The sequence below is a fragment of the Urocampus carinirostris genome, chromosome 5 (genome assembly GCF_059441175.1).
Source record: "Urocampus carinirostris isolate Australia breed hairy pipefish chromosome 5, RoL_Ucar_1.0, whole genome shotgun sequence".
Classification (NCBI taxonomy): Eukaryota; Metazoa; Chordata; class Actinopteri; order Syngnathiformes; family Syngnathidae; genus Urocampus; species Urocampus carinirostris.
In genome coordinates this window covers 42,498,834-42,525,859 of record NC_142353.1, presented here as the reverse complement: position 1 = coordinate 42,525,859, position 27,026 = coordinate 42,498,834, and the positions used below count along the sequence as shown (strand labels likewise).

At 42.7% G+C, this 27,026-nt stretch overlaps 1 protein-coding gene across 3 annotated transcripts in view; it reads left to right on the top strand.

Annotated features, from left to right (window-relative positions):
- The window catches only part of ppp3cca (protein phosphatase 3, catalytic subunit, gamma isozyme, a), a 95,710-nt gene that overhangs the window by 67,383 nt on the left and 1,301 nt on the right, over window positions 1-27,026 (top strand). For 2 of the 3 annotated variants that reach the window (XM_088336898.1, XM_088336897.1), the window contains exons 5-13: window positions 2,638-2,783; window positions 2,853-2,992; window positions 6,009-6,086; window positions 6,156-6,250; window positions 7,067-7,192; window positions 10,377-10,454; window positions 10,540-10,624; window positions 13,146-13,243; window positions 19,384-19,410. In XM_088336898.1, the coding sequence (XP_088193024.1) occupies window positions 2,638-2,783; window positions 2,853-2,992; window positions 6,009-6,086; window positions 6,156-6,250; window positions 7,067-7,192; window positions 10,377-10,454; window positions 10,540-10,624; window positions 13,146-13,243; window positions 19,384-19,410 (873 nt within the window). The remainder of the gene's footprint in view (window positions 1-2,637; window positions 2,784-2,852; window positions 2,993-6,008; window positions 6,087-6,155; window positions 6,251-7,066; window positions 7,193-10,376; window positions 10,455-10,539; window positions 10,625-13,145; window positions 13,244-19,383; window positions 19,411-27,026) is intronic. The other variant, XM_088336899.1, reaches the window with a different exon arrangement.

Genomic DNA, 27,026 nt, shown 5'->3' with positions numbered 1-27,026 from the left:
GGCAAGGAGTCGATTCCTTGAATTAACGCATTTTTGTGCGCCAAAACCCATGTCCATAGGATAGAAGTAATCCATAGTGTAGTTGTCAAAACGGGAAGAAAAACACCGAAGATAGGAGCAGACAATAAAACAATAGGGCAGCTGCTAGAAAAGGCAGCCGCTCGTTGCAGCGCCGCTTTGATTTATAGCCCTAAATCACAAAGAGTCTCAAAGGGCTGCACAGACCACAGATTATTGCAAACTAGTGACTATCATTACACTATCCCCTGATCTAAAACCAACATGAGGGCAAGAAAAAACTCAAAATCCTCAACATGAGGACAATGAAGAAACCTTAGGAAGGGACCACACATGAGGTCGTCCCCCTTCTAGGCTGCAATGGAAGTTGCAATAACATAATACACCGATATTGTCAACAGGAAATATAGGTCATTAGAAGTGTGTTTTAAGCCTAGGTTTAAACTGTTCCACTGAAGTTGCAGATCGAATCTCAGAGGGCAGAGCATTCCACAGCACCAGGGCCCGAATTGAGAACTCTCTTGAAGCTTCGGATCTCTTCTTGGCTCTTGGGATCGCTAATAGACAAGCATTTTCAGAGCGAAAGTTCTGGACCAGAACATAATGTCAGGACCCGAACGAAGACAGGACCCACTTGCCCCTTATACTTATGACAAAAGGGAAAGGATAGTACACACGATCCGTAGGTCGCGGGGAGCAGGTTGCTCAGACGCGGAAGTGGTATTTCCGTGGCGATCAAGGCAGAGTCGAGAGCGGGAAAAAAAACAGATCTGTGGCTGGGACGGGGGAGCAAAAATCGTAGTCAAGTTCAGAAAATGGGTTGGAGCCGGGAAACAGACGGGAACCAGAGCAGGAGAGAGTCGAAAGGCTTGCCTAGAGTGAGCTGAGGTTCGCAGACGGACCGACAACAGGGGAATGACGTTACAGAGTTTTATTACTGACAGGGAGCCAATCTGTCAACAAGTTGCAGCTGGTGCCCACGGGCGGGGCCAATTGGGTGCCATGGCAACCGTGACACATAAGGGGATATTAAATCTTAAAGATATGAAGGAGCAAGTCCATGCATGATTTTGTATAATACCAACAGAACCTTAAAATCACATCTTAAGCTAATGGAGCCAATGCAGGTTAGCTAAAATCGCCACCGGCGGGGTCCGATTGGGCGCCCTGGCAACCGTGACACCTTATACTTTTGTGTTCCTCATATTTGAAAAGTACATGACAAAAGACTTTTTTTTTGTGGGTTTGCACCATATAATCCAGTACGCCTTATACAACGTACTTTATTCATATTTCTTCCAGCAAAAGTCTTTGATTGATTTTCACATGCAAATTTTTCGACATATACCGTATTTTCCGCACTATAGGGCGCACCGGGTTATAGGGCGCACCCCCCAAAAATAGTTTTTGGTCCTATATCTTCCATAGATAAGGCGCACCGGATTATAAGGCGCTACAATGGGAACGTCGACAAAACAGTCAGATGGTTCAGTCCAACTGATTACCCCCTTAACATTCCCAAAGCTTGCAAAGAAGCAAATACGTGTCGTAGACACGTGCGGATGCGGTGTCCGTACGATGTCACTCAAATGCATCGTTTCAAATATTCGGAAGGTTAAAGTCTTGGGATTCAAGAAATGCCAACCATTCCTTAGTTTCTATTTTCTTTTTCGCTCGCAACTTTACTGTGCATATGACAATAAACACTTGGAATTGAGTTTAATTCACTCAAATCATCACAGCAACATCAAGATCGTTCTAAAACAAGATTTCCGGGAAAATATAAAGCCGCATAGCTCACCTAAGTTCTCACGTTCAATAATGATACGCAATCATGGTCTTCTTACAACCGTGAGTGAAGTAAATCCAGGAGAGTAAAATGTTTACAAATACAGACTAATGAAACATGTTTATGGCGTTGTTTAGCAAGCTTGCTATTCAGAGTCATCTTTTTCGGCCAATTGCAGGTTTTTTTTTGGCCCTCTAGCCAATCCGAGGCTCCGAATAACTTCAGCCAATAGCGATCGATTTAACTGATGATTGACACATCTTTTTCGGCCAATTGCAGGGTTTGTTTTGGCCCTCTAGCCAATCCGAGGCTCCGAATAACTTCAACCAATAATGATCGATATAACTGATGATTGACACATCTTTTTCGGCCAATTGCAGGGTTTGTTTCGGCCCTCTAGCCTATCCGAGGCGCCGAATAACTTTAGCCAATATCGATCGATTCAAATGATGATTGACACATCTTTTTCGGCCAATTGCAGGGTTTGTTTCGGCGCTCTAGCCTATCCGAGGCGCCGAATAACTTTAGCCAATAGCTATCGATTCAAATGATGATTGACACATTGGTTAGCCAATGAAACGCCGGTATATAAATCCCAGCATACACCGCGGACTACTCCACGTTCGGGGGAAAATCAAATCGGCGGCTGTTGCGTAAGTTGCGAGACCTTGCGATTTAATATTGATCCATATATAAGGCGCACTGTATTATAAGGCGCATGGTCAGCTTTTGAAAAAAATTAAGACTTTTATGTGCGCCTTGAAGTGCGGAAAATACGGTACTTCGTTGAGATGTCATTTAACCATCCACCTTTTCCCTCTTTGTGGCAGGTAAAATTAAGTACTCCGAAAGAGTCTATGATGCCTGCATGGAGGCCTTCGACTGCCTCCCCCTCGCCGCTCTCCTTAACCAACAGTTCTTATGCGTACACGGCGGACTCTCACCAGAAATAAACTGCCTTGACGACATAAGGAAAGTAAGTTCCACACTATATAATAACAAAGTTCCACGCAACATATATAAGGTTTATAACATTCTTCAACAGTTAGATAGATTCAAGGAGCCGCCAGCCTTTGGGCCGATGTGTGACCTGATTTGGGCCGACCCGGGTGAAGATTATGGCAGTGAGAAGACAACTGAACACTTTAACCATAATTCTGTCAGAGGGTGTTCCTACTTTTTCAGGTATTTGGTAAATTTTTTTTGTGGTAGTTAATCCCATTTTATTGGGAAATAAGTTTCCTTTTTAGGGTCAGAATCCCGTATTTTACTCACTATAAGGTGCACCTGAAATGATTACTGATGTGACTCAGCTGTGCCCGCTCAGTTGGCGCCAACCCCCACGGGTTCTGATTGGCTCCCTGTCACTATTTGGACCCAGTCCTGTCTGTCCCCTGTAGTCAGTCCGTCTGCGAACCTCAGTGTATACTAGGCAAGCCTTTTCCGACCCTGACTCCCACCTGTCCCGTTTTTGCTCCCGTCTGTCTCCGGATACAACCTGTTTTGATCCTGACCACGTCTATTCTCCCGTTCTGGCTCACGACTCGCTTCCAACTCCGACCACGCCTTGCTCTCCCAGTCCCGGCTACCGACCAGTTTTTCCGTCCCTGACACCTCCATCGCTCGGGAAGATCCCCTTCCATGTTCGGATCACAATCCGAGTACGGGAGCGACTTGCTTCGCGCGTCCAGCGAACACCGGATCGTGGGCGCAGCCCTTCCTCTTTCCTTCATAAAACTTGTGTTAAACGCTACGCAAGTGGGTCCTGTCTCCGTTCTGTTCTTGACAGCACCGGACTGTGATATCTTTTCTCATATAAGGCCTATAAGGTGCATAGAATTGAAACTACAGTAAGGGCTAGGGTTGTACTAAAAATAAATAAGAACCATATTTATGCATTGATTGATCCGTCCAAATATATCGCTGATGTCATGATTCCGGTTGTCAGTGTGTCCGCGAACCTCTGTTGTTACACGGCAAGCAATTTGACCCTGACTCCCGCCTGTCCCGTTTTTGCACCCGTTTTTCCACCTGTCTGTCTGTCTCCGGCTACGACCTGTTTTTTTATCCCGACCACTTCTGCTCTCCCGTCCCGGCTTACGACCCGTTTTTGATCCCGACCACGTTTTTGCTCTCCTGTCCCGGCTATCGACCAGTTTTTTTCCGTCCCTGACACCGCCATCTCCCACTACGGAAGATCTCCTTCCGTATTCGGATAAAGATCTGATTTTGTGAGCGGCTTGCTTCCCGCGTCCAGCGAGCACCGGATCGCAGGTGCTGCCCTTCCTCTTTATATCAATAAGACTTGTGGTTAACGTTACGCAATTGGGTCCTGATTCCGTTCTGGTCGTGACAACGGTACATATCCATCAAAGCTCTGATGGCAATTTGACAAGCATTCTTTATTTCCATAGCGCTAAAAAAACATGGCCTGAGACCAATCCATTTACGACAGGAATGACTGTAAAATGTTGCGATTATACAGACAACCGACCAACTAAATGACGATATAGCTTATATGTAACAGTTGAATGCAGGATAATGAAAATAATGCAACACATCAAGAAAGTCCATCGAGAAGCTGTAAGACCCATTCAGTATTTACCTGGTTGACCGTTGAAGTGCCATATATATCTCTCTTAGCCTGGTCTGGTGCAAGCTAGCTGTAAAGCAGGGGCCTCCAACCTTTTTGAAGCTGAGTGCTACTTTTTGTTCCCAAAATCGGTAACAAAGGGCTACAAATGTAACTGGTCTGCATTTATATCGCGCTTTTCAAGTCAATGAAGACCTCCCAAAGCGCTTTACAATGTGCTTCACACTCAGCCATTCACACACACTCACACACCGATAGCAGCGTCAACCATGCAAGTCAACTACCTGTTTATCGGGGGCATTAGGGATTCAGTGTCTTGCCCAAGGACACTTCGACATATAACACGGAGGAGCCGGGAATCAAACCTGTGACTTCTTGATCCCAAGACAACCGCTTTACGTCCTGAGCCAATGCCGCCCCAGGCTTGATATTTCTAAAATAACAACTTAATAATGATTAGAAAATGGGTTACCGTAAATTCCGGACTATAGAGCGCACCTGATTATAAGCCGCACCCACCACATTTTAAGAGGAAAACCGATGATGTACATACACAAGCCGCACCTGTATACAAGCCGCATGCGCCCACAATTAAACATGTAACACAAACACAAAATTAACCCAAACCCGACTTCAAGTCCCGCGATTGAAACTAAATGTCCTTCATTAAAGTCCACAGTCCAAAAATCAAAGCCGACGAAACAAACGGAAAATGATACCGGTGCTTAAGGTTTGATGCAGACCTGCAGAGTCCGGGTCCCGTTGAAAGTAATCCAAGGAAAAAAGTGTATATTTCCAAAGGTAAGGGTGGGAAAAATATATCAGATAAACATATTTACTCACGCAACTCCTTTTTCTTTAACCAACTTTTTACCCCCTCTTCTTTCCTTGTCTGTCCCTCACCTTTAGCAGTCCCCACTTAAACTCGGCACCCCGCGTTTGTTCCGCCCCACATTTTTCGTTCACCCGCAAAACATATCAGAATAATTGTCTAAAATAAATACAAATAAATACATTACAAAAATATACAGTTGCAAATACACATTACACATGGGTTACACATATTTACAAAGAAAGACGGTACACTGAGAGAGTTTTCAAAGCTTTATTAATAATAATATATCTTTGACAGGGCAGTTAATGGTAGCAACACTCAAGCGCCGCTAGCGGCCGTTAGAAAAATTACATAAATTGGCCGCATCACTGCATAAGCCGCAGGGTTGAAAGTTAGGGAAAAAAGTAGCGGTTAATAGTCCGGAATTTACGGTAATTAGATTCAGTCAACCACTAAAAAAAGCCATTTTCCTAGTAAATCACAATGACCCACCACTGCTGAACTATTTTCAGAACCAGTCCGCGAACACCACGTTGGAGAACCTTACTGTAGAAACTTATTCACGATAATTACCGAGCCGTGCTAAATTGAACCTGCTTTCATGCAACCGAATTGAGGCTAATTTCAGCCAGGATAATAAACATTACCCCGGCTTAATCCCTTATTCCGGTTTCGTGCAATATCCCGCTTGTTCTGTGAAAGTAGTCATAGTTTGTGCAAGAAAGATATTTGACCGACTGAATTGTGTTCTACTTTTGCTTCTGCCTTTGCAGTTACTCGGCCGTCTGCGATTTTTTGGTAAATAATAACTTGTTGTCAGTAATTCGAGCCCATGAAGCCCAAGATGCAGGGTAAGGTTATTTGCTATTTTCCCTGATGTGTTCAATGTCTGATTTCTTTTCCGTTTCTTGCACCGACAGATACCGCATGTACAGAAAAAGTCAGACTACGGGTTTCCCTTCATTAATTACGATTTTCTCAGCACCAAATTATCTTGACGTGTACAACAATAAAGGTTTGTTTGTTTGTTTTTAAAGTACAGTGGAACCTCCGTTTTCGAACGCCTCTCGGTTCGAGAAATTCTTGCTTCGCTGTTCGGTCAAAAAATCGGAGTTCGAACGCCGGTAATGCGTGAGTGCGTACGCTAGGGTGCGATGCTGAGCGGCGTAGGGGTGTTTTAGCCCCTTATTATGCCTCCGAAGAAAGTCAGTGTAAGCAGCAAAGTTGCTACAGGTGAAAAAAGAAAAGTAGTTCGTACAACTATTGCATTTAAGAAAGAATTAATAGCCAAATATGAAGGAGGTGTGCGAGCGCCTTCTGCTGACCACCACAAAGATAAAAAATCCTATTCATAAGATTACGATAACGCGAACGTACGGTTAGCCTAGGTTAGCTTTAAGTTGACGTTTAACATTCAGGGTGTTGGAACGGAGCCCGACATTGAGGGTGTTGGAACGGAGCCCCCTTTCCAATGAACCGCTCACCACTTGTTGTGGAGACCCGGGTGCTAAATGACTTGTAAACGACCTGATTTTTTATTTTTAAACGTTCATGTTAGCGTAATCTTTCGTACGGAAGATTACGATAACGCGAACGTACGATTAGCCTGGGTTAGCTTTATGTTTACGTTAAACATTCAAGGTAAACATTCAGGGTGTTGGAACGGATTAAAAGGATTTACATTATTTTTAATGGGAAAAATGATTTCGGTGATCGAACAAATCGGTTTTCGAACAGGGTTCTGGAACGGATTATGGTCGAGAACCGAGGTTCCACTGTAACAGTTTTCTTACTCACCTTCAATTGATGATCTTCATTTATTGTCTTTTAGCTGCTGTGCTAAAATATGAAAACAACGTGATGAATATTCGACAGTTCAACTGTTCCCCCCATCCTTATTGGTTACCCAACTTTATGGATGTCTTTACATGGTCTTTGCCGTTCGTCGGAGAAAAAGGTATGTGAGGATACAGAATAAAATTCACATTTTCCTATATAATGATAAAATAGCTGAGGACTTTTGGCATATCTCTTCAGGTTAAGAAACAATATTCAGTTCAAAAGAAGGGGCAATTTTTGTTTTAGAGTAGTCTCTGACTCAGTCACTGGAGACCTTTTTCACACTGTTTGCAAAGAAAGCTACAAAAACGTGCAATTAGAACCATACACAGGGTAGGATATCGGGATCACACGAATATATCATTCCTGCAGTCCAAATTATTAAAATTGGATGATTTTGTCAAATGTTTCACTTCAAAACTGCTATTTAAGGTCAACAAAAACATAGTGCCAGAAAACATCCAAAAATTATTCATTCAGAAAGAAGGAAATTATAAGTTAAGGGGCTGTAGTAAATTCAAAAACCCAAAGGTGAGAACCACCAGGAAAAGTATGTGTGTGTCTGTGCGTGGAGTCAAACATTTGAACAATTTACAAGACGATATCAAATAATGTCCAACTATTACCTCTGAAAAGTGATGGGTCCTGGGGACTAGCTCAAAAATCTATGGGTCCCAACAGAGATCTATGGGTCCCCAAAATTTAGTGTTATCGAGCTTGAAATTGTAAAACGGCGACAAATGTATAATATAAATCTATATATTCATTCAGTTTTAATCATCAAATTATGAATTCATTTTCTCATCTCATCTCATCTCATCAGCTGCACCGCTTATCCTCAGTAGGGTCGCGGGGGTGCTGGAGCCCATCCCAGCAATCATCGGGCAGTGGGCAGGGGACACCCTGGACTGGTTGCCAGCCAATCGCAGGGCACACGGGGACAGACAACTCACTCGCTCAGTCACACCTAGGGACAATTTGGACCGGCCAATTCACCTGAAATGCATGTTTTTGGAATGTGGGAGGAAACCGGAGTGCCCGGAGAAAACCCACGCAAGCACGGGGAGAACATACAAACTCCGCACAGTAAGGTTTCTGCATCAAATTATTGTTGGTAATATACCGATTAAAGGGATAACCACAAACCTGTCTTTTTTTATTTTCTCCTTTTATTCTTCCTTTTTTACTTAACTTCTTTACACAACATAATTCGAAATATCAATCATCAAAGCAAGTGAACCCTTTGAGAGATGGCTCTTTTTAATGAGTTGAGCCAAAAAAGCCGGTTCTCTAAAAAAAGACGGACTTCCTTTCACTACACAACGAGATCTCGTTGGCCGAGATCGGCGTGCAGACGAAAACTCGAACCGCGAGACCAAAACAACAATGGCGGATCTGCCCGACGAAAAGTTTGGAGTGCGGTAAATGTTAAAAAAAAAAAGTCATCGGGTAATAATGACAATTTTGTGGCAAAAAGGTTGCGTCCCGGGGACGCACGTTGATTTGAGACAATGCGTCCCCAGCAAAAATGATGCGTCTAGGACGCGGGGACTGTTCACGTGTTCAAATTTAAATACAAAAAAAACATTACTGGCAGAATATAGAGATGAAAGTCCGCAATTCTCCTACTTTGTGCTTCTGAAACGGTTACAGTGACTGAATGATACTGGAATCGCTACTTCAAAAGAACCACAAAGTTTCGATGGGAAACATTGCAAAATAACAATATTCTTTGCAGAGTTAAATTTAACGCAATAAAATAAATCGAATAGATGCGTAATTCTAGAATGATGATAATAATATTTATGATTAAATGCTATTGTTTAACTAAATTATACCATTACAGTGGTGCCCATGCTCATACTCAGTAAGTTAAGTCATGTTTATTTGTGACGCCCTTAATCACAAAGAGTCTCAAAGGGCTTCACAGACCATAAATTACTGCAAACTACAGACTATTATGACACCATCCCCTGATCTAAAACCTACATGAGGGCAAGGAAAAACTCAAAAACCTCAAGTCAAGTCATGATTACTTGTGACACCCTTAATCACGAGACAGGCGGGATCGAGTCTCAAAGGGCTGCACGGATCACAGATTATTGCATCGCAACTATTTACTATTGTTACTCCATCCCCTGATCTAAAACCTACATGAGGGCAAGGAAAAACTCAAAAACCTCAAGTCAAGTCATGATTACTTGTGACACCCTTAATCACGAGACAGGCGGGATCGAGTCTCCAAGGGCTGCACAGACCACAGATTATTGCATCGCAACTATTTACTATTGTTACTCCATCCCCTGATCTAAAACCTACATGAGAGCCAGGAAAAACTCAAAAACATCAACATGAGGAAAATGAAAAAACCTTGAGAAGGGGCCGCACATGAGGCCATCCCCTTCCAGGCTGACCAGGCTCGTACAAACAAATGGCAGTTGCAGTTAATCACGAAGGAAGAAGGAACAGCAAAGTGAAGCCACTAGACAGCAGTTTCTGCGTCATTTTAAGCAGACTTGAGAAACATGGCAACAATTTCAAGCATTTACAAGCACTTTACCCAAAATCCAATCCTTGAAAACACATTAAAATTCCAGCATTTTTAAGGATTTCAAGCCCCCGTTGGAACCCTTGCGACTTCATTGGGAATTTGTTTGCTGTTCATTTTATTGCACTACTTTTCATTGCACTCTTGTTACAGTGCACTATTCTTGCATTTCACTATTATTATAACTTGGGCCAGTCTCTAAGCACTAAATTGTAAATATTGTATTCTTATTTATTCTGACAGTCATTGCAGCCTCTGACTCCAAATAGTTGCCCATCCCTATTTTAAGTCAATTAAATTGTTGGGACTAAAACGACCGCTGAAGTGTGGGAGAGCTAAAAAAAAAAATATTGGCTAACCGTAGAAGGAAATTCAGGCAAAGACTTCTTTTGTATTTTTACAACTGCAGTAGGAGAAGGGCCGTTTCCCTGGCCACACTCCTTCTGGCTTTCCCCAAGCCTGTTTTTGTGTTTTATTGAGATCACAAGACAAAAGAAAAAGATAAACGATAAGATAAAAGATCACCCCTCCCTCCCCCTGGAAAGTTACCCCCACCTTGAAACAAAGACAGGGAGACTAAGAGACGCCAAAAGGGAACATCAAACTGATTAGAAATACACACCTTGCGCAAATACGTTTAAGCCTACTTTACAGAAATACCGCCTTTTCTACTGTTGAGACTGCATGAAGAGATATATAAACGTCACTCTTTTCAAACCAATTCTAAGTTGCTTTTTTATTTCACAATTTACAGTGACAGAGATGTTGGTGAACGTACTGAACATTTGCTCTGATGACGAGCTCATGTCAGAGGGAGACGATCTGTACGAAGGTGAGGAGGCCATTTTGAATTTCAAGATAAAACTTCAAAGTAAAACAATATGGGTACATTAATGCATTTTTCTATTGTCTCCCAGGCGGCACCACAGCAATGCGCAAGGAGGTAATTCGTAACAAGATCCGTGCTGTTGGGAAAATGGCCCGCGTCTTCTCAGTTCTCAGGTAAGAACCATTATTTTGTCTTTTTTGTTTTACTTGCTCGGGGACGGTCTAGAAATTAGGTAGGAATAATGTTCTTTTAAACCTGAAGATAGGTCATTTTATTTTTCTATCTCCTAATGCAGTCTGCGATCCAATACCGCAGCAATACATGAGGGGAAAAGATAGCAGGTGTATCCAATATTTCTTATATCATTGCTGCAATTTCATTTTTCCTTTACATTTTTGGCTCTTTTTTTTCCGATTCTAGTGCCGTTCAGACACACTTTAAAGCAGGGGTGTCACACACGATAGAATAAACATTCTCTCGTGGGCCGGACTAGTAGATTAGAGAGAAAGAAAAAAGAGAAAGAAATTGGAGAAAGAGAGGGAGAGAAAAGGAGGGAGGTTGGGACAACGAAAGAGAAAAAGTGAGGAAAAGAGAGACAGAAAAGAGAGAGAGAGAGAGAGAAGATGAGGAACAAAAGAGATCAAAAGCGAAATAGTGAGAGAGGGGGAAAGAAAGCGAGAAAGAAATCCAAAGAGAAATAGAAAGAGACAGAGAGAAGTAGAGAAAAGAGAAGTAGAGAGAGAGAAGGAGAGAAAGAAAGAAGGGGAAAGCAAGAGAGAGAAAAGGAAAAAAGGAAGCGTGAGGAAAAGAAGGTAAAAACACAGAAAGAGACAAAGAGAAAAAGACTGAGAGTGAAAGAGAGAGCGATAGAGAGTGATTACTCCAATACCAAAATATGCTAATAAAAGACAAAATAAACTAAATATGAATAAAGTGATGACTCACAACACGTGGTAAGCTTTCTCTCCTGGCTTTGATCTCTTTGATCTCCGGCAAAACCAACATCAAATGCGACAGAAACAAAATGAAAATCAATCCAAACAGCTTGCCAACATCATTTTTGCTGTTCCATGTATTCCGTTACTCCCCAAGCCTGCACAAAATTGAGTCATTTTATTCATATTTAGTTTCTTTTGTCTTTTATTAGCATATTTGGTATTGGAGTAATCCAAAAGTAATTGAAAGTAATCCAGTTAAAGTAACCCTACGCAACCCTGAGTACAGGTACATAATGGTGGGGGATAGAAAACAGTGATGTCATATAAATGCAATGAATGTTATAAGTAGATTTATAATAAACTACATTTTAAAGTGTCGTTCTGTTATATACCGTATTTTCCGCACTATAAGGCGCACCGGGTTATAGGGCACACCCCCCAAAAATAGTTTTTGGTCCTATATCTTCCATAGATGAGGCGCACCGGATTATAAGGCGCTACAATGGGAACGTCGACAAAACAGTCCGATGATTCAGTCCAACTTATTACCTCCTTAACATTCTGAAAGCTTGCAAAGAAGCAAATACGTGTCGTAGACACGTGCGGATGCGGTGTCCGTATGATGTCACTCAAATGCATCGTTCCATCATTCGGAAGGTTAAAGTCTTGGGATTCAAGAAATGCCAACCATTCCTTAGTTTCTATTTTCTTTTTCGCTCGCAACTTTACTGTGCATATGACAATAAACACTTGGAATTGAGTTTAATTTAAAAATAGACACTCCATTCCACCCATTATCTGGACCTCTTATCACAGAAACATCGAGTTCAGTCTGAAACAAGATACTGGGAAAATATATAGCCAGGGTAGCTCACCGAAGTCGTTGTGTTCATAACAATGTGCAGCCATGGTCCTCTTATATCCGTAAGTGCAGTAAATCCAGGAAAATAAAATATTTACAAATACAGAATAGTAAAAAAATGCTTTCTGTATGCCGTCAAACCACGTGCTATACGCATTCATCTTTTCGGCCAATTGCAGACTTTGTTTTGCCGCTTCAGCCAATGCCAGCCTGTAAATGATAAAAAGGATACGCCCCTTGACCTCCGAATAACTTTGGCCAAAAGTGAACGATTCAACTGATGATTGACACATCTTTTTCGGCCAATTGTAGCCTTTGTTTTGCCGCTTTAGCCTATGCCAGCCTGTAAATGATAAAAAGGATCCGCCCCTTGACCTCCGAATAACTTTGGCCAATAGTGATCGATTCAAATGATGATTGACACATTGGTTAGCCAATGAAACGCCAGTAAATGAATCCCAGCATACAACGTGGACTAGTTGGCGTTCGGGGGAAAATCGAGTCGGCGGCTGCAAGTTAGTTTGAAGAGTTTGCGATTTAATATTGATCCATAAATAAGGCGCACTGTATTATAAGGCGCATGGTCAGCTTTTGAAAAAAATAAAGGCTTTTAGGTGCGCCTTATAGTGCGGAAAATACGATAGTAGTGAGTAACTGTAACCCAACACTGTCTATTTTTAAACGGTAAACTAATTGCCCAGCTCTGGTGTAATTAATTCTAATGCATTGGATAGCTCCTAATCAGTTAGATTGCTTATTTTGGAAGCACAAATACAATTTGGTAGGCGAGAGTAAAACTATTAAATGCCTTAATTAGATCCGAACAATGTAACCCTTGGGAGTACCAAAATGTGATGAATGTGTATCTTTGTCTGTGCTTCGTTTGCGATCCAGAGAGGAGAGCGAGAGCGTATTAACTCTAAAAGGCCTAACCCCGACCGGAACGCTTCCAGTGGGAGTCCTGTCCGGTGGAAAGCAGACATTGCAGACAGGTAAGTTGGATTTGATCTTCATTCTGAGATTGAGATTTCTTTCAGGCCAATGTCTTCCTCAATGTGATTCAAGTCAAGTCACATTTATATCTATAGCTCTTAATCACAAAAATGTCTCAAAGGACTGCACAGGATTACAATGACACAATGACCTGATCTTAAACCAACATGCGGGCAAGGAACAGCTCAAAACCTCAGAATGAGGAAAAAGAGAAACCTTGAGAAGGGACCTCACAAGTGGTAATCCCCCTTCCAGGATGACCAGGGTGAATTACATTTAGCATTACAGTTACACAAACATAGTAAACACTAGGTAACATGTTAAAAATTTGCCAAGGAAGTGCATGACAGCAGAAACGCCCCCAGCCTGTAAACTAGTCCAGAAAGTCTATGACGGCCACGACGCAGTTTCCCATCTCTGCCAGCTGGTCCATGCAGGCGTTCACATGCTTCAGGTCAAACGCTGGTCCGCTGACTTATCTCCAAATCGTCCTTCTCCTTCGTATCACCACCAGGCAGGCAGTCGGAAAAAGACAGGACAATACAGAATATGAGGTGGGCATCAATCATAAGCTTTGGAATAGAAGTGTGTCTTAAACCTTGATTTAAAAACTTCCATTGAGGTTGCAGATCTTATCTCCGGAGGCAGGGCATTCCATAACACCCGGGCCCAGATGGAGAACGCTCTCGAGCCTGCAGACTTGTTGGCTCTCAGAGTCACAAGTAGACCGGCATTTTCCGAGCGCAGACTCCGTGCAGGAACATAGGGGGAAATCAAATCAGAGAGATAAGAGGGTGCAAACCCATGCGAACATTTATATGTTAATAAGAGAACCTTAAAGTCACATCTTAAGTGGACTGGGAGCCAGTGCAAGTTGGCCAATACAGGAGTAATATGCTCAAACTTTTTGCTCTTAGTCAAAAGTCTTGCTGCCGCATTCTGAACCAGCTGCAAACTTTTATGCTAGACATCGGGAGACCAGAAAGCAATACATTACAGTAATCTAATTCAACATCAAGCTAGGGCTGCAACAAATAGTCTACTAGTATTCGACTATTCAAAACGATTAGTAGCATAATCTGATATTTAGCGTGAAGTTGATTTCAATATGTAGCAAATGATAATAAACGAGAAAATTTGACACAATGAAAAATACATCTTTTATTGAACATGCTGCTGTCAGAACCCGAACAGACGGAGGACCCAGACGCGTAACGTTTTCACACAAGCTTTATTTTACGGGGCAGTCATGCGCGTGAACACAAACGCCAGTGATTCGCCAATCGCTGGGCGGAAGAAGTGAGACAGAGATATCAGGCGCGGGAATAGCAGGAAGCCAGAGGGAGACGAGTTAGAAACCGGACCGGACGGACTGGATCGATATCAGATACAGGATTCGTGAGCAGATACCGGACAGGACGGAACAGACGAGATCGATACCTGATACTGGATACACAAGTAAGATGTTGGACAGGACGGGATCGATACCCAATACTGAAGCAAGATACCAGACAGGACGGGACAGACACGGGATATAACCGCAAGATACCAGACAGGACGGGACGGACGGGATCGATACCGAATACACGAGCAGGATACCTGCCAGGACGGGACAGACACAGGGTATAACCGCAAGATACCGGACAGGACGAGACAGACAGCATCGATACCGGGTACTGGTGCAAGATAATGGACAGGGCAGGACAGACAGAATCGATACCGGATACACGAGAAAGATACTTGACAGGGCAGGACAGACTGAATCGATGCACGAGCAAGATTACCGGACAGGACGGGACCGATGTATTCGATACCGGATACTGGATACACGAGCAAGATACTGGACAGGACGGGACAGACCGGATCGATACCGGATACTGGAGACTGGAGCAAGATACCGGATAGGACGAGATAGACGGAATCGATACTGGAGACTGGAACAAAATACCGGACAGGACGAGACAGGCGGGATCGATACCGGATACTGGAGACTGGAGCAAGATACTGGACATGACCGATACTGGAGACTGGAGCAAGATAGTGGACAGGACGAGACAGACAGGGTCGATCCCGGATACTGGGGACTGGAGCAAGATACCGGATAGGACGAGCTAGACGGGATCGATACCGTAGACTGGAACAAAATACCGGACAGGACGAGACAGGCGGGGTCGATACCGGATACTGGAGACTGGAGCAAGATACCGGATAGGACGAGATAGACGGGATCGATACTGTAGACTCGAACAAAATACCGGACAGGACGAGACAGGCGGGATCGATACCGGATACTGGAGACTGGAGCAAGATACTGGAAATGACCGATACCAGATACTGGAGACTGGAGCAAGATAGTGGACAGGACGAGACAGATGGGGTCGATACCGGATACTGGAGACTGGAGCAAGATACTGGAAATGACCGATACCAGATACTGGAGACTGGAGCAAGATAGTGGACAGGACGAGACAGATGGGGTCGATCCCGGATACTGGGGACTGGAGCAAGATACCGGACAGGAGGAGACAGGCGGGATCGATACCGGATGCTGGATACACGAGCAGGATACCGGACAGAGTCAAAATACAAGTCTTGCAAGTGCAGAGGTTCGTTGACGGACTGACAAGGAGTGAATGAGAGCACTGAGTTTAAATAGGAGGGAAGCCAATCCGTCAACGGGCCGCAGCTGGCGCCAAACGGGCGGGCCCAAGTGAGGGCAATGGGCAATTGTGACAGGGCATATACATTTAAGCAGCTATCTAAAACCAACTAGGCACAGTCTTCGCACAGTACTGACATAAATACATAGATAATGTTCTGTCCATTTTTTAGGGACAGGCAAATAGTGATTTAAAGTAAACAAAGAACAGACTCATTAACAGCTATAGAACAGTAAAAAACAAACAAATATGTGCATTTTGTGAAGTATATTTAGTGGTCAATGTATGCATCTAAAAACATATAAAGGTGGCACGGCTAGTGGGTGGTTAGCACGCAGCCCCATGGTGCAGAGATCCAGGGTTCAAATCCTGCTACGAGCCTCTGTGTGGAGTTTGCATGATCTCCCTGTTGCTGTGTGGGCTTCCTCTGAACACTTCATTCAAATATTTGCATGTCTTCATTTTATTCATATTTAGCAGGGTTGGGTAGGGTTACTTTAACTGGATTACTTTCAATGACTTTTGGATTACTCCAATACCAAATATGCTAATATGAAATGAAATGATCTGCATTTTTTATAGCGCTTTTCAAGTCAATGACTTCCCAAAGCGCTTTACAATGTGCTCCACATTTCCCAATAGCAGCCTTGTATTGCAGCCATGTAAGACGCTAACCTGCTTATTGGGGGTATTAGGGGTTCAGTGTCTTACCCGAGGACACTTCGAAATGTAACACGGACGAGCCTGGATTCGAACTGGGATCCCTTGATCTCAAGATGAGCGCTCTACCTCCTGAGCTATTGCCGCCCCCGTGATAAAAGACAAAAGAAACTAAATCTGAATAAAATGATGACTCACAACGCGTGGTAAGCTTTCTCTCCTGGCTTTGATCTCTTTGATCTCCGGGAAAACATAAAATGCGACAGAAACAAAATGAAAATAAATCCAAACAGCTTGCCAAAATCATTTTTGCCGTTCCATGTATTCCGTTACTCCCCAAGCCTGCACTTAATTTAGTCATTTTATTCATTTTTAGTTTCTTTTGTCTTTTATTAGCATATTTGGTATTGGAGTAATCCAAAAGTAATTGAAAGTAATCAAGTTAAAGTAACCCTACCCAACCCTCGTCGAGATCAAAAACGGATCGTAATTCGGGACGGGAGAGCAGATGTGGTCTAGATCAAACAGGTCGTAACGGGAGGGAAACAGGAGCAAAAAACAGGACAGGCAAAAAAGGGCTTGCCGTGTAAAAACAGATACTCGTAGACGGACCGACAAAAGGGGCCTGACAGGACTTGTTTAAATACTGACAGGGAGCTAATCTATCAACAAGCTGCAGCTGGCGCCACACGGGCAGGGCCATTTGGGCGCCATGGCAACCGTGACACCTTATACTTCTCTGTTCCTCATATTTGAAAAGTACATGACAAAAGACTATTTTGGGTGGGTTTGCAGCATATAATCCAGTAAGTAATCAAGTTAAAGTAACCCTACCCAAGCCTGCATGTTTTCTAAAAAACACATTCAAATACCTCAAAATCAGAGAAAAACACTCTTCAAGAGTTGAAAAGCAGCCCTAAAAAACTTAAAAAGGAGGCGGTAGTGGAGTGCACAAAATCTAGTAATTTTATTCATATTTAGTTTCTTTTGTCTTTTATTAGCATATTTGGTACTGGAGTAATCCAAAAGTCATTGAAAGTAATCCAGTTAAAGTAACCCTACCCAACCCACATGGAGGGTGGCCGGAGATCATGGTCACCGCTTCTCCGCTCTGCCAGGAGCTTCAAAGGACTTGAAATCAAAGCCAGCATGCTAATCGTAGGTAGCGCCCCCCACATTTTGCGATGCCAAACTCTCAAAGAGGTCAGAAAAGGATCCTAACCCTTAGATCTAAAGTTCAGAGCCTGGAGCTATACTGAAGTTGTGAGGACATCAGAGAGGAAACCCCGATATGACTTTTAGGGAGAAGGTCATTGAGGTGTCAGTTGACTCTTCTGACCCTGGCCTGCCATCTTGAATATTTTGAACCATCATTTCCACACACCCTCAACGAGATTTTCATGCTAATGTCTAGCCGATGTCTTTGACATTGCTCTTGACCAGTGTTCCCTCTAAGCTGCGCACTGCTTGCACGTTCTTAGCGCACAAAAAAATCGAGCCAGCGCACAAAAAAGAGGGCTCAAAATTACTAATTAAGAAGCGACTTAAGTCAAAGTTACAGTGCATGAAGGTAAAAATACACGGGTTCCCCTAAAATTTTGTCCTAAATGCGGTATTTTGAAGTCGAGTCAAAGTGGAACGAAGTTGAGTAAAGTTAGTAGAGAACCGGCTTCTTCGGCTCGGCTCACTAAAAGGAACCGGCTCTTTCGTGTCCTAAACGGCTCTTCAGGTTGTTTTTGCTTCTTTCATCCCAACATGACCAAATCTCATCTCATCAGCTGCACTGTTTATCCTCAAAAGGGTCGCGGGGGTGCTGGAGCCCATCCCAGCAATCACCGGGCAGTGGACACCCTGAACTGGTTGCCAGCCAATTGCAGGGCACACAGGGACAGACTGCTCGCTCATTCACACCTAGGACAATTTGGACGGGCCAATCCACCTGAAATGCATGTCTTTGGAATGTGGGAGGAAACCGGAGTGCAAGCACGGGGAGAACATACAAACTCCGCACAGGAAGTCCGGTAGCTGGATTTGAACCCACACAGAAGGTTCCCAAGACCTTAGAACGGCGCCGCACACGCGCTAACCACTGCTTATGTAAAATTATGCACAACATGACTTAAAGGAAGGGGGGAATAGAACAAAAAAGAAAAAAATACCAAAATGAAAAAGTAGTGAAAAGCTGAGAAAAAAAAGAAACAAAAGGAAGAGAAAAAAGAAAGAAAAATTGAGAAAAAAGCCAGAAAAAAAGAAAAGAGAGAAATGTAGGAAATGTAGGAAAAAAGTAAATAGAGAGAATAGAGGTAGAGCGCTCGTCTTGGGATCAAGGGATCCCAGTTCGAATCCCGGCTCGTCCGTGTTGCATGTCGAAGTGTCCTTGGGTAGGACACTGAACCCCTAATACCCCCAATAAGCAGGTTAGCGCCTTACATGTCTGCATCTTACAACCGACTCAATAAGCCCCCAAAAATGTTAATATTATGCGACAAAATATATCAGGAAATAAAAAGAAATGGATATCTTGTGAAAAAACTGGCCGTACAACCTTTGCAATTGTACATGAGTCAATTCATTCGAAAGAGAAAAATCATTTTGCATTGCCGGAAACTCAGCAAAATGTCAAGTTTTGGACATGTTTGATAATGATTTCGTTGCCGCACTTGGGATTGCCGTTGCTCACTGTTGTTTCAAGCGTTGCTCACCGACTTTGTGTACGATTGTTAATCACAATGAGGCTTGATGTCAATGAGCATTTGCCGCATTTTAACGTCTGCCTCTTTGCTTTTTTTCCCCCGAACCTTGTTTTTGTCCTAACAAAGCTACTATTGAGGCGGCTAAAGCAAAAGGTACGCATGGCTTTAAAGTTCGATTCTCATTTTTTGTCTTCTGTCTCCGTCTCTGTCCCTTTCTATGTCTCTTTCTTCTTCTCTCTCACTGTCTCTGACTCACTCTCTCCTGCTCATACTCTCTTTTCCGATTTCTCTATTTCCCTGTCTCTGTCTGTCTTTTTTGTCTCTCTGTCTCTATCTCCACTATCTGTCTCTTTTTCATTCACTCTGTCACTCTCTTCACTTTTTCTGTTTGTCTGTCTTTCTGCCTCTCTCTATCTCTTTATTTATCTTTTTCTCTCTATCTGCCTTGCTTCCAATTTCTTCAATTTCTCCATCCCTCTTTCTTTCTCTCTGTCTCTCTCTGTCACTGTATTTCTCTCCCGCTCACTCTATCTTTTCCTATTTCTATATCTCCCTGTCTCTGTCTCTCTTTTTTGTCTCTCTTTTTTGTCTCTCTGTCTTTATCTCCACTATCTGTCTCTTTTTCATTCACTCTGTCACTTTCTTCACTTTTTCTATTTGTCTGTCTCCCTGCCTCTCTCTGTCCCTCTATTTATCTTTTTCTCTCTATCTGCCTTGCTTCCAATTTCCCCCCCTTTCCATCTCTCTGTCTTTCTCTCACTGTATTTCTCTCCTGCTCACTCTCTCTTTTCCGGTTTCTATATCTCCCTGTCTCTGTCTCTTTTTTTCTTTCTTTTTTATTTCTGTCTCTATCTCCACTATCTGTCTCTTTTTCATTCTCTCTGTCACTCTTCACTTTTTCTGTTTTTCTGTCTCCCTGCCTCGCTCTGTCTCTTTATTTATCTTTTTCTCTCTATCTGCCTTGCTTCCAATTTCTTCCCTTACTCCATCCCTCTTTCTTTCTCTCTGTCTCTCACTGTATTTCTCTCCTGCTCACTCTATCTTTTCAGATTTCTCTATTTCCCTGTCTCTGTCTCTCTTTTTTGTCTCTCTGTCTCTATCTCCACTATCTGTCTCTTTTTCATTCACTCTGTCACTCTCTTCACTTTTTCTGTTTGTCTGTCTCCCTGCCTCTCTCTGTCTCTGTATTTATCTTTTTCTCTCTATCTTGCTTCCAATTTCTTCACTTTCTCCATTTCTCTTTCTTTTTCTCTGTCTCTCTCTCTCACTGTATTTCTCTCCCGCTCACTCTCTCTTTTCCGATTTCTATATCTCCCTGTCTCTGTCTCGTTTTTTTTCTCTCTGTCTCTATCTCCACTATCTGTCTCTTTTTCATTCACTCCGTCACTCTCTTCACTTTTTCCATTTTTCTGTCTCCCTGTCTCTCTCTGTCTCTTTATTTATCTTTTTTTCTCTCTATCTGCATCTTTTCCCAACTTTTCACTCTCTCCGTCTCTTTCTTTCTCCGTGTCTTTCTCCGTCTCTGACTGTATTTCTCTCTGGTTCACTCTCTGTTTCCCATGTCTCTCTCTCTCTCTCTCTCTCTCTCTGTGACTCTGTATCTGCCTCTTTTCCTATTTTTTCACTCTCTCCATCTCTTTCTTTTTCTCTTTCTCTCTCTCTCCCTCCGTCTCTCACTGTATTTTTTTATGGCTCCCTCTCTGTTTCCCATCTCTCTCTCTCTCTCTCTGTGACTCTTTATCGGCCTCTTTTCCAATTTTTTTCACTCTCTTCGTCTCTTTCTTTCTCTCTGTCTCCCTCCCCGTCTCTCTCTCAGTCTCTCACTGTATTTCTCTATGGCTCCCTCTCTGATTCCCATCTCTCTCTCTCTCTCGGGTACTCTTTATCTGCCTCTTTTCCAATTTTTTCACTCTCTTCGTCTCTTTCTTTCTCTCTGTCTCTCTCTCCGTCTCTCACTGTATTTCTCTATGGCTCCCTCTCTGTTTACCATGTCTCTCTCTCTCTCTCTCTCTTTCTCTCTCTCTCTCTCTTTCTCTCTCTCTCTCTGTGACTCTTTATCTGCCTCTTTTCCATTTTTTTCACACTCTCCGTCTCTTTCTTTCTCTCTGTCTCTCTCCCCCTCTCTCTCTCCGTCACTCACTGTATTTTTCTATGGCTCACTCTCTGTTCCCCTGTCTCTCTCTCTCTCTCTCTCTCTCTCTCTCTGTGACTCTTTATCTGCCTCTCTGCCTGCTTCTCTCTCTATAGTGTTCTCTCCCTTATCTCGGTGACTGTCTCTATCTCTCTGTCTCCATCATTTGCTCTCTGTCTCTACCCTTCTCTCTCTGCTCTCTGTCTCTCTCTTTGTCTCTATCCGTCTCTCTTAATTGCGTTCTCTGCTTGTTTTTGCCTGTGTACTCCCTCTGTCTCTCTTTTTTTCCACTCTGTTTCTCTCTCTTTCTTATCCCCTCTCTGTCTTTCTTACCTGTTTCTCTTTCTCTGTTTCTCACTTTCGCTCCTTCATTCTATCTCTCTTGCTCCTGCTCTCTCTGCCTCTTTTTGCCTGTGTACTCCCTGTGTCTCTCTTTTTTCCACTCTGTTTCTCTCTCTTTCTTATCCCCTCTCTGTCTTTCTTACCTGTTTCTCTTTCTCTGTTCCTCACTTTCTCTCCTTCATTCTATCTCTCTTGCTCTTGCTCTCTCTGCCTCTTTTTGCCTGTGTACTCCCTCTGTCTCTCTTTTTTTCCACTCTGTTTCTCTCTCTTTCTTATCCCCTCTCTGTCTTTCTTACCTGTTTCTCTTTCTCTGTTTCTCACTTTCGCTCCTTCATTCTATCTCTCTTGCTCCTGCTCTCTCTGCCTCTTTTTGCCTGTGTACTCCCTGTGTCTCTCTTTTTTCCACTCTGTTTCTCTCTCTTTCTTATCCCCTCTCTGTCTTTCTTACCTGTTTCTCTTTCTCTGTTCCTCACTTTCTCTCCTTCATTCTATCTCTCTTGCTCTTGCTCTCTCTGCCTCTTTTTGCCTGTGTACTCCCTCTGTCTCTCTTTTTTTCCACTCTGTTTCTCTCTCTTTCTTATCCCCTCTCTGTCTTTCTTACCTGTTTCTCTTTCTCTGTTCCTCACTTTCTCTCCTTCATTCTATCTCTCTTGCTCTTGCTCTCTCTGCCTCTTTTTGCCTGTGTACTCCCACTCCCTCTGTCTCTCTTTTTTCCACTCTGTTTCTCTCTCTTTCTTATCCCCTCTCTGTCTTTCTTACCTGTTTCTCTTTCTCTGTTCCTCACTTTCTCTCCTTCATTCTATCCCTCTTGCTCTTGCTCTCTCTAGCTCTCTTTCTCTGTCTCTTGCTCTCTCTCTCTCCTTCCCTCCATCTTCTCCATCTCCCTGCCCTGTCTTTATCTCTCGCCCTGTTCTTTGCTCTTTCTATCTCTTTTTCTGTTATTCACCTTACCCGTTGCTCACAATGTACAATTGCAATTCTCAGTAGTCATTGACTGTGGTTTACTCTTGCATTTTCAGTATTTTTTGGATTCTCCTACTCCAACAGACGTTTAGTGGAGACAAAGAAACCGTTTTTTTGTAAATTAAGGGTTTTGTATCACAAACGCGACCTTCTCAAATAACATAACGGTCCTAGAAGTGTATATTGTTGCAGTTGTTAGCAATGTGTTGGAAGTCCTTCTTCCCAATGGTGGCTACCCACACAGAGAAAAGCCTGTTAAGACCTTGCTAAGACCTGGGACATCCCTTCCTGGGATATTTTCAGCAGCTAATCCTGTTACACCATTTGGCTATTGCTCGATTGTCTGCCCCTCCCGGTTGCTTTGTGGGATAACAAGCTAGATTCCCGCTAAGGTTTACGGCACAGGTGTCGAACAAGCGGCCCGCGGGCCAGATCAGGCCCGCTAAGGGATTGAATCTGGCCCGCGAGACAACACTCCAAGAAGCGCAAGAGAAAAATGAGCTGCAGGTTGAAATATGTCAACTTGATGTTGCCAAAGCCAGGTGCCTCGAACAAAGACACTGTACTTGTAGTTCAGGGGTGTCAAACTCATTTTAACTCGGGGGCCACACGATAGAACAAACATGCTGTCGGGGGCCGGACTAGTAGATAAAAGAGAGATAAAGAAATAAGAAAAGGAGGGAGGGAAAAGGCGAGAGGGCAGGACAAAGAAAGAAAAAGAGAGAGAGGGAGAGAGCGTGAGAAACAAAAGATAAAAAAAGTTGTGAGAGAGGGAAAAAAGAAAGGGAGAGGAAGAAAGAAATCCAAAGAGAAATAGAAAGACAGGAGAGAAAAGAAAAAAGAAAGCGCGAAGGGTAGGAAGAGAGAAAGAGAAAAGAGAGAAAAGGAAAAAAGTTAGAGCAAAAGAGGTTAAAAGACACAGAGAGTGAAAGAGACAGAGACAGAGTGGGAGAAAAGGGGTGGAAAAGAAAGAGCGAAAGAGAGAGAGAGAGAAAGAGAGAAATAAATACAAGTACAGTGTCTTTGTTCGAGGCACCTGGCTTTGGCAACATCAAGTTGACATATTTCAACCTGCAGCTTGTTTTTCTCTTGCGCTTCTCTGAGCGTTGTCTCGCGGGCCGGACTCAATCCCATAGCGGGCCTGATCTGGCCCGCGGGCCGCCTGTTTGACACCTGTGTTGTAGTTCTTTCTCTCTCTCTCTCTCTCTTTCCCACCCTTTTTCTCCCACTCTCTGTCTCTGTCTCTTTCACTCTCCGTGTCTCTCTTTTTCTCTTTCTTTGTTGCTCTTTGTCTCTTTCTCTCTCTGTGTCTTTTTAACTTCTTTTGCTCTAACTTCCTTTTTTCCTTTTCTCTCTTTTCTCTTTCTCTATTCCTACCCTTTGCACTTTCTTTTCTCTTTTCTCTCCTTCTGTCTTTCTATTTCTCTTTGGATTTCTTTACTCCTCTCCCTTTTTTTTCCCCCTCTCTCACTACTTTTTATCTCTTTTGTTTCTCACGCTCTCTCCCTCTCTCTTTTTTTTCTTTGTCCCGCCCTCTCTCCTTTTCCCTCCCTCTTTCTCTTATTTTTTTATCTCTTTTTCTTTCTCTTTAATCTACTAGTCCGGCCCCCGACAGAATGATTGTTCTATCGTGTGGCCCCCGAGTTAAAATGAGTTTGAATCTGTGCGCAGGAATTTCCCTCAAATGACACATTTCCAATTAATGGGAAAACGATTTAATCGATACTTAGCCCTGAATGTTTTAATTACCGTATTTTCCGCACTATAAGGCGCACCGGCTTATAGGGCGCACCCCCAAAAAATTGTTTTTGGTCCAATATTTTGCATATATAAGGCGCACCGGATTATAAGGCGCTATACAACAAAGACAGTTAAAACATCTTCTTTGTTCCTTTATCTCTTTGTTTTCCTTATCCTCACTGTAAAATGTGGACCTGGAGTGCCACTTCCAATTTCGTTGTCACAATATATCCCATGTTGTAACAATGACAATAAAGGTATATTCTATTCTATTCTAATGAAATTAAATCTGCTCCCGTGTGGAAATGGCGGCTCTCTTGTTTATCTTTTCCCTCAAGAATCGAGTGCGCATAACTTGTTGGGTGAATGTAGGTTGTGTTTGGTTAATGGAGTCAGTGAACTAATTTGAACCATTTGGTAAACGGTACATTTTGTTAATTACCGTATTTTCCGCACTATAAGGGGCACCGGGTTATAGGGCGCACCCCCAAAAAATAGTTTTTGGTCCTATATTTTCCATACATAAGGCGCACCGGATTATAAGGCGCTACAATGGGAACGTGGACAAAACAGTCGGATAGTTCAGTCAAACGTATTACCCCCTTAACATTCCGAAAGCTTGCAAAGAAGCAAATACGTGTCTCAGACAAAAGACACGTTTCAAAGTTCCAAATATCATTCGTAAGGTTAAAGTCTTGGGATTCAAGAAATGCCAAACATTTCTTAGTTTCCATTTTATTTTTTGCTGGCAACTGTGTGGATAGCAAAGTAAGAATTTTATTGTGCGAGGAAACAGGGTTCTTTACCGTGCATATGACAATAAACACTTTGAATTGAATTGAGTTTAAAAATAGACTCATCACAGAAACATCAAGATCGTTCTAAAACAAGATACCGGGAAAATATAAAGCCGCATAGCTCACCTAAGTTCTCACGCTCAATAATGATACGCAACCATGGTCTTCTTACAACCGTGAGTGTAGTAAATCCAGGAGAGTCAAATATTTACAAATACAGAATAGTAAATATAGTTCGTCTATGCTGTAGTGCAACCCAACTTGTGATTCACATTCATCTTTTTCGGCCAATTGCAGGCTTTGTTTCGCCCCTTTAGCCTATGCGAGCCCGTAAATGATAAAAAGGATCCGCCCCCTTTACCTCCGAATAACCAATAGTGACTGATTCAAATGATGATTGACACATTGGTTAGGAAATGAAACGCCGGTATATAAATCCCAGCATACACCGCGGACGACTTCGCCTTCGGGGGAAAATCGAGTCGGCGGCTGCTTGCCTTAGTTGCAAGACTTTGCGACTTAATATTGATCCATATATAAGGCGCACTGTATTATAAGGCGCATGGTCAGCTTTTGAAAAAAATAAAGGCTTTTAGGTGCGCCTTATAGTGCGGAAAATACGGTAAGTACCGTTACTCAGGCGGCATTTTATCTACCGAGAGAGCTAACTGGACAGTACAAACATCTTCTTTGTTCCTTTATCATCTTTGTTTTCCTTATCCTCCCTGTAAAACGTGGACCTGGAGTGCCACATCCAATTTTGTTGTCACAATATATTCAACCTATGTTGTAACAATGACAATAAAGGTATATTCTATTAGCTCAGGAGGTAGAGCGCTCATCTTGGAATAAATGCAGACCGTTCCATTTCAATCCATTCCATTAAATGGAGGGACAAGGAATCAAAGGAATGCGTGTCTTAAATCTCAAGATTGCCTACCCCTGAACCAGTGTTCCCTCTAAGCTGCGCACGTTCTCAGCGCACAAGAAAATCTAGCCAGCGCACAAAAATCAGGGCTCAAAATTACTCATTAAGAAGCGACTTAAGTCAAAGTTACAGTGCATGAGGGTAAAAATACACGGGTTCCCCTGACGTTGTGTCCTAACTGCGGTATTTTGAAGTCGAGTCGAAGTAGAACGAAGTTGAGTAAAGTTAGTCGAGTTTGTCGAGAACCGGCTTCTTCGGCTCGGCTCACTAAAAGGAACCGGCTCTTTCGGGTCCTAAACGGCTCTTCGGGTTGTTTTTGCTTCTTTAATCCCAACATGACCAAATATTATGTGAAATTATGCACAAAATGACTTAAAGGAACAAAAAAGAAAAAACTACCAAAATGAAAAAGTAGCGAAATATTGAGAAAAAAAGAAACAAAAGCAAGAGAAAAAAAGAAGGAAAAATTTAGAAAAAAGCCAGAAAAAAAGAAAAGAAAGAAACGTAGGAAAAAAGTAAAGAGAGAACAAAAAGAAAAAAAGTAACAGCTCGGAAAAAATAAACACAATGAGATTTTTTTAAAGGAATTTAAATAAAAGTAGAAAAAACTCTGCTAAATGTAATTTGATGTCAAGTTTTGGACATGTTTGATAATGAAATATCTTGCCACACTTGGGATTATGGTTGCTCACTGTTGTTTCAAGCGTTGCTCACCGACTTTGTGTGAACGCACAGACCCGTGGAAAATTACAGGGAACATTGACCTGAACTAAATATTTGTTAATTATTCGTTAATACCTTCATTACTTTGCGGTCCTACTGAAAAGGACTGTGGTAGAGCGGCATGACGATTCATATAGCGGTTGTC